At 48.9% G+C, this 6,278-nt stretch overlaps 4 protein-coding genes across 4 annotated transcripts in view; all 4 read right to left on the reverse strand.

Moving 5' to 3' along the window:
• The window catches only part of fleA (fucose-specific lectin FleA), a 1,562-nt gene extending 1,455 nt beyond the window's left edge, over positions 1 to 107 (reverse strand). The window contains exon 1 of the mRNA XM_025580440.1: positions 7 to 107. Within this exon, the coding sequence (XP_025442785.1) occupies positions 7 to 40 (34 nt within the window). The 5' untranslated portion in view covers positions 41 to 107. The remainder of the gene's footprint in view (positions 1 to 6) is intronic.
• An 862-nt stretch (positions 108 to 969) lies between these two features.
• BO95DRAFT_495693 (uncharacterized protein) lies at positions 970 to 1,758 on the reverse strand (the record flags this gene model as incomplete). The annotated part of the gene is made up of 4 exons (XM_025590840.1): positions 970 to 1,230; positions 1,307 to 1,390; positions 1,460 to 1,711; positions 1,755 to 1,758. 4 exons carry the CDS (start codon positions 1,756 to 1,758, stop codon positions 1,046 to 1,048), a joined length of 525 nt encoding a protein of 174 aa, XP_025442786.1. The 3' UTR covers positions 970 to 1,045.
• Positions 1,759 to 2,620: 862 nt separating this feature from the next.
• BO95DRAFT_495713 (Pfs, NB-ARC and TPR domain protein) lies at positions 2,621 to 5,367 on the reverse strand. The gene is made up of 3 exons (XM_025590841.1): positions 4,925 to 5,367; positions 4,296 to 4,885; positions 2,621 to 4,239 (listed from the first exon to the last, which is right to left on the reverse strand). Exons 1-3 carry the CDS (start codon positions 5,311 to 5,313, stop codon positions 2,846 to 2,848), a joined length of 2,373 nt encoding a protein of 790 aa, XP_025442787.1. The 5' UTR covers positions 5,314 to 5,367; the 3' UTR covers positions 2,621 to 2,845.
• A 536-nt stretch (positions 5,368 to 5,903) lies between these two features.
• The window catches only part of BO95DRAFT_120599 (uncharacterized protein), a 4,266-nt gene continuing 3,891 nt past the window's right edge, over positions 5,904 to 6,278 (reverse strand). Inside the window, exon 5 of the mRNA XM_025580441.1 lies at positions 5,904 to 6,278. Coding sequence (XP_025442788.1) covers positions 5,982 to 6,278 — 297 coding nt within the window. The 3' untranslated portion in view covers positions 5,904 to 5,981.

A 6,278-nucleotide genomic window follows, 5' to 3' on the forward strand; every position in this document is an offset into this window, starting at 1 on the left:
ACTCACGGAAGCGGATCTCCTGGGCACCGGCGTTCGACATGGCGAGGTGTCTTGACAAAGATCTGTTGGTCGGTTTGCTGGTTTGAACAGACAGTTGCGAAAAGCAGAGAATGCTTGGATGCTCTGTCCTGAGAGATTATAATGGTCTGGGCTTGTTAGTTCTCTTATATCTGGCCATGTTACACAAATGTTTCCTGGTAGACGCTCTGACCCTCACCCCACGGGGATGAATGGCGTGGTCATTGTGCCACAGTGACAAAGATGTGGAATGTCCGGGATGGAAAGATCAACGTTTTCGTTGCAGGTCGCACCCATTTGGCCCGCTTCGGAGGACACAACGCGCAACAACTGCGACTCGCTATCGCACAGCCCTCATCTCATCGCCACACATAGCTTCCTTTCACGCAACAAACGGTTTTACCGAGTCCAATAATTGCTGCACATTGACTTAGCAGTAATGGTTCGTGTATCCGAGTGTTCAATTGTGAGTCATTGTGCTCTTGAAGCATTGAGGAGCGGGTGAGTCGGTAGCGGCCTTCCTTTACATTTACATATTTGGCCCAACAGTGCGCCGCTTGAACTTGCCTTAATGCCTATTCTCGGTAGGATAGCTTGAAGATTCGGCAGCATGCGATCATCATCTTTGTCGGATGGCAGGAATATACCTTGCGCACTAGGATCAGACAATGACTTGTAGGGCAAGGAAGCGACCGTTTCGGGGCTAGCGCACCTTCGTCGAAGCCTTCACGCCTTTCCCGCCTTGTTCCAGTGCAAATGGACAACAACCACAACAGGTTTCGTTCGGAGATAAAGTGTCTGTTTATGCCTTCAGGGTCTCAGCAATTCTGCATAGTGGTAATGAGGCAGCAGATCAAGGAGAGTAGAACAACGTCTACCGATCAACCAACGTCTGGACAATTGAAGGATCGGTTTATAGCTGTATAGGTACACAATCTACCTCCTCCAATGGTGCCCACCAATAGTCCTCGCCACACGCTCTCGCATCGACACATAAACTCTCTGCATATCAAACGTTACCCAAAGCTTATAATGCCCCCTGCGTTGCATTCTTTGCGGCAATCTCAATCACCATCATCACCCCCATCGCCCCCGCAATATACCAACTCAGCGTCGCGATGGAATCCTGCACCGGTCGCTGGTGCGCATAATTGGTCGCACACGCCGCGAAGATAAGCCATGGGACGGAGTACGAGGCCCAGATGATGCGATCTGTGCGAATTATCAGCATTCGGCACTATCCAAACCACTCCCGCAGAACGGCGCCTTCGGTTCCCGTGCAACATACCGCGAGCAGACTGTAGCCCCAGATCGGGAAGGAAAAGGCAGGCAAGAATAGTGACTATCCCCATGAATGCAGCGATAGCAGCGTCTGAGACATGCTAGCTTAGTTCTTGGACACTTGTCCTGCAGCCTCTCGGAACATGGAGAGTGAGCTTACACTTGCTGATTTGGGTCAATGGCGTCTGTGCCTCGGGGCTCGGGGTGACCTCATCTTCCCTGATCGCGCGATGCAGGCACAGCCCGACATTAAGGTGATCGAGGGTTGCTGCTCGGAGTTCTGAGCCGCAACCGATGTCCCAGTTAGCGGCTTGTTTTGTGGCAAATTCCACCGTTACATCGTGTTTAGTGACGAGGGCTTGGATAATGTAGGTGCGAACTTCGTCGGCGGTCGCGCTGTCCGAAAGGCTGGCTTTGGGTGTTATGGTCAAAATGGTCTTTCGGTAGGCACTTACACATGTGGTGCAAGAAAGGGTGAGGCAGGAGCGGTATGATTGGGATCATAAATGGGGTTTGTTAGATAGTTTCCTCTCCTTATACCTAGGGGGAGCCGAGGCCCTCTGACAAGCGACGCTGAAAGCTCCGAAGCTACTTTTGTCGGGCATAGTGCGATGGACGAACGATAGCTCTGTCATCTAATCAAGGTCTTACATTGACGTCATTCTTGGTATGCTAGCACGCTAGAACTGTGGGTCAAGTTTAAGGGAGAGGCTTAGTGTAGGCCTCAGCCTCACTGGGCGTCTTGATCCCCGTGCCATTGTTCCGACAAGCCGACCCCGTTGAATACCCGCGGTACAGTGCCTTGCACCACCAGTCTGCCTACATGGAACACTTCGATTTTGTTTCCCAAACCCTCAAGCCCCAGTAGAAGTCCTCATAGGGTCAGTATCGGAGCCAAAGCTCTTGGCAAGCTATAGCTTGGTGTACAATTAGGTTACAGTTTCGGCGTGATTTAATATTGCGTATGTTTTGATACACGGACCTTATCCAGTGTAGAAAACATGAGATATATACTTCAAGAGTATGAAGTCTTATCTCTACATATGTATTATTTTAATATATTGTTCTGCATCTATCTTCTAAGCCTCCTACTTGGCGGTGAATCTCGCGAAGTGTGTTAAATATACGTTGTGTTTTTGAGTAGGGATTTTGGAACCAAAAGAAAGAATTCAGGCTGTTTAAGTGTAGGAGAAGAACAAAATAGGTTATAGTATTAGCTACGACAGCAGAAGCCAGGTGCTGGACCATCCATTCATAGTTACAACGCAATATATGATCAAATCTGCACTTTATCGTCGAAGGAATAAATTCATAAAGAATCGCCATTTGCGTCCAGCGGCTTGGAAAGCCGAGAATTGTTGACAGTAGCATGCATGGTATTCAAACGAATGTGGCAGACTAAGTAATGTAACATGTGTTTGCTGACATTTTGAAGGCTGGACTGCTGCTATTCCCCAGTCACGAAAGGTGTTTGATGAGGATATAGCGTGTGGATGATGCGAGCCTATTATGTTGGTGCGAAGGTCGGCACATTTTCTAAGAAGGTTTAAGGCATCAGGGGCCTTCCTAGCTGTTTTAGAGTAGATGCAAGTTCTTGCATGCTGGTCAAAGTATCAGGATCCTCTAGTCCGCAACCTTTTTCTCGTATTTCTAGCACGTTTCGAAATACAATCTCGGCCTCGCTATATCTTTCATCACTCTGCAGGCAGCCTCCGATTCTTGCCAGAAAGTGATGGCACTTGTCCTGGTGTGCCTGGAATTCTGCGCTGTTTACCAGATACAATGCATGAGGTAGGTAGTCCCTCCACTTACGTCGATTGTCATGGTTGCTGTTCGGAAACACCTGGGCTAACCGGTTGCCTGCCCTTTCTACCCAACTGTTCAGGCTCTTCCTTTTGCGAAGCCAGTTTCGAGTGGCGAGATGTACAAGTCGATGAACACTGAAAGTGCTGTCATTACCCTGTATGCTGACAAAAGAATATGCTTTGAGAAGACCTAATGCTTCTACTTTCCGTTTTGCTGAAGCTGCGGCCGGCAAAATGGACTCCGGTATATTCCGTGGATTGATACAAGCCATGAACGACAAATGGTCGCTCGCTGTTTCATCCACTTGTTGAATTTGTGAGAATGACACCAGCCAGGTTGTGGCCACTGGGTTCTGAATCTCTGCATAGCGTCCATCATCCTCAAACTCCTCGTTGAGCATTTCTATTGTGCTTGCCTCCTGTTCACCCAGCAACAACAAGTATCTCTCAAAGGAGATACCGTTCTGATTCATGTAAGCTGCGGCTTGACTGATTGCCAGAGGGAGAAAGGCAAGCTGCTCAAGGAGTATATTTGCCATGAGGTCATCTTGAAGCAGATCTTTCTGGACTAGGAATTCTTTGAAGATCTTCTTGCCAGTCTTCTGATCCACATCAGGAATAGAGACTATGTTTGCTGCCAGCTTTAACGCGAGCTGACGATTGCGTGACGTGAAGAGCACATGGCCATTCTCACTCTGAGGAATAATATCCTTGAGTGGTGGTGCTGAGGGGCTGTTCTTGATCCACATATTCATCTCATCTGCGTTGTCGAAAATCAGGATCCACTTCTTGTCGGTCTGGATGAAGTAAGCCTGGAGCCGCTGTTTTACCCCGGCTGGCTCCACATCCTGGAGCCCCACCAGACTTGCAATGCTCATGAAAGCCTGTTCAACAGCCTTATAGCTGGTACATGGGATCCAGAAGACCGAACATTCAGGCTCTCTGTCGCGCATGCGGTAGGCGAACTGCAGCGCAATTTGGGTTTTTCCTACCCCGCCCAATCCAGTAATGGCAAGCTTTCTCGGTCTGTCTGGCGCAGAGATCCAGTCCTCTAATTCCTGTATCTCTTTCCGCCGGCCCACGAAATGCAGATTTCTTGCAAAGGGAATCATTAGGTGGCGAGAATTGCTCGTACCTATTAATTCTTTAAGATACTGACAGTATTGCACTTTTATCTGATGATTTACTGACCTTTGTAGTTTACCGGCATCCAATACTCCAAAAAAGCCTTCGCCACTGACGCTCCGGTCGCTGCTGCATATGCCTGCCACACCTTGCCCTTGTGGCTGTCGGCATAGTTATCAACGCCTTTAATAATGACACATGGAACATTATCCCATACTCCTGTCCCCTCCATCTCGAACGCAATGACCTTCTCTCTATTGACAATCTGATCACGATACTGTCCTGACTTTATGACCGTATCGGCAGAGGCAACGGGCCCAATGTATATGGAAGTCCGGATAGCATCCGAGATCTCTCGACATCGGACTTGTTGACTTGGATCGCAGTTCAACTCGTCGCACTCCTTCCGTAAAGCCTCTTCGCAAATTTGGTCAGCTGCATCAGTCGTAGAACAAGAGCACCTAGCAAAAGAAGCAGGCTTGGAATGCTTGTGCAGATAAGAGGCATTGAAAAGGATATCGCGGACCCCGGGATGACACCACCCAGTCCCTGTCTGTTGGAGGGAGTGAAGGTATTGCTGCGTCTGGTCCTGCATCTCACTGAGTGCATTTTCCGTGCGAAGGCCATTTAGAAGAGCCCGAATCTCTCGACCTGGCCTGCCTAGCGTTTCCTTAACGTCACTCTTCCGTTGAAACCCTCCCGGATACTGTCTGCCAAAGTCATATTCGATCACCGAGTCACTGATAATCACATCGCCAAGGAATATCTCTTGGTACTTGGGGGGCGAGGGGGCGCCTCCGCAGGTACCAACTACCAAAGCTAGCTCAATGCTTGTGTAGCTGACTAGCAAGCTAGAGGCAACAGCAGCTGCACTGCCCTTGCCCACTCCAGGCATATAGCACAGGACCACGTCGTGCTTGCCAATTCGTCCATTTAAGTATGCGTTCGCGTCACCTCGTTGTTTGCCGTAGTGTTTTCCAAGCCGATCATAGGTTTTATCAAATAGGGCCTCGACCGCTTCCGCCTCGAGAGGGAGGGCGCAGATAATCGCGATCGCAAAATCGTCGCGGCTTCTCGGTCGCATTTTGCAGCACGGGTTATAAAGGGTTTCAAGTAGAGATTGAAGCAGGTTTTGCCAGGTCGGGTTATTTGACAAAAGGCCTAGAAATGGAGGGTTAGAAAAGCTGAAGTTATAGTAAATAGAGGCAGCCTTATGTTTTCAGCCTCGCGCTTTTCTCCCAATCAAACGACAAAAATAGCCGCCCAGAAGAGGGGTAGTGTGCGACTGATACCCCATCGTTTCACTGGACCGAACAGTAAAAGATGCCCACTTGGCCTGGAGGAAAAGTATTGCCGTAGCGCAGACCGGGGATCATCTGGGCTCTCCGATATCGACACTTTGCAAACAGCATACAGGGCTTCCGGATACCAGTGTCACTACCTACACTCTTCGTTTGTTTCAGCAGCCCCGGGATGAAACCACACTAGACCTAACCTGGAAGAGGTAAGAATAATTATCTAACATTACATAACACAGTCGTGTAATAACTAACGTGTACTGAATATGGTAATTCATAGAAACAAGTAGACTTGTATAAGTGGCAAACTGGCCATGATTACTAAATAATTAGAAGTCACGGGACGGTTCTGATTGTACCAAGTAAAAGTATTATAGGCGTGGCACATCCCAGACCCTTCTTTTATAAAGAGATTAGAAAATAAGAGACCGAGGTAGAGGACAAAGAATTTTCCCTAGGGGAAATCAAGTCTTAGAATTGGAACGCGCCCATCTGGTAACCCAAGGACAAGCGTAGTATTCTTAATAGCAAAACACCTAAAAGATCGATAATCAGTAGGAAGCCACAGGATCCTTTCATCTCGAAGAGAGACCCAGGAATCCGCAACAGAAATAGAATAACTCGTAGTAGATCCGTTGAATACCGAGGAGACTGTGGAGACCGTGCCGGAATGGCCCGGCAGCGTGCGCTGCTCGACGCCCGTGGCCGCGTCCCAGAGCTTGATGGTCTTGTCCCACGAGCCCGACGCCAG

This window comes from Aspergillus brunneoviolaceus, assembly GCF_003184695.1.
Source record: "Aspergillus brunneoviolaceus CBS 621.78 unplaced genomic scaffold BO95scaffold_30, whole genome shotgun sequence".
NCBI lineage: Eukaryota > Fungi > Ascomycota > Eurotiomycetes > Eurotiales > Aspergillaceae > Aspergillus > Aspergillus brunneoviolaceus.

Coding starts and splice junctions, on each gene's coding strand:
- BO95DRAFT_495713 (XM_025590841.1), bottom strand. CDS start 5,313: ATGCGACCGAGAAGCCGCGACGATTTTGCGATCGCGATTATCTGCGCC. Junction 4,886..4,924: donor GGCAGACAGTATCCGGGAGG/GTTTCAACGGAA, acceptor AACGCTAGGCAG/GCCAGGTCGAGAGATTCGGG. Junction 4,240..4,295: donor GATGCCGGTAAACTACAAAG/GTCAGTAAATCA, acceptor AAGAATTAATAG/GTACGAGCAATTCTCGCCAC.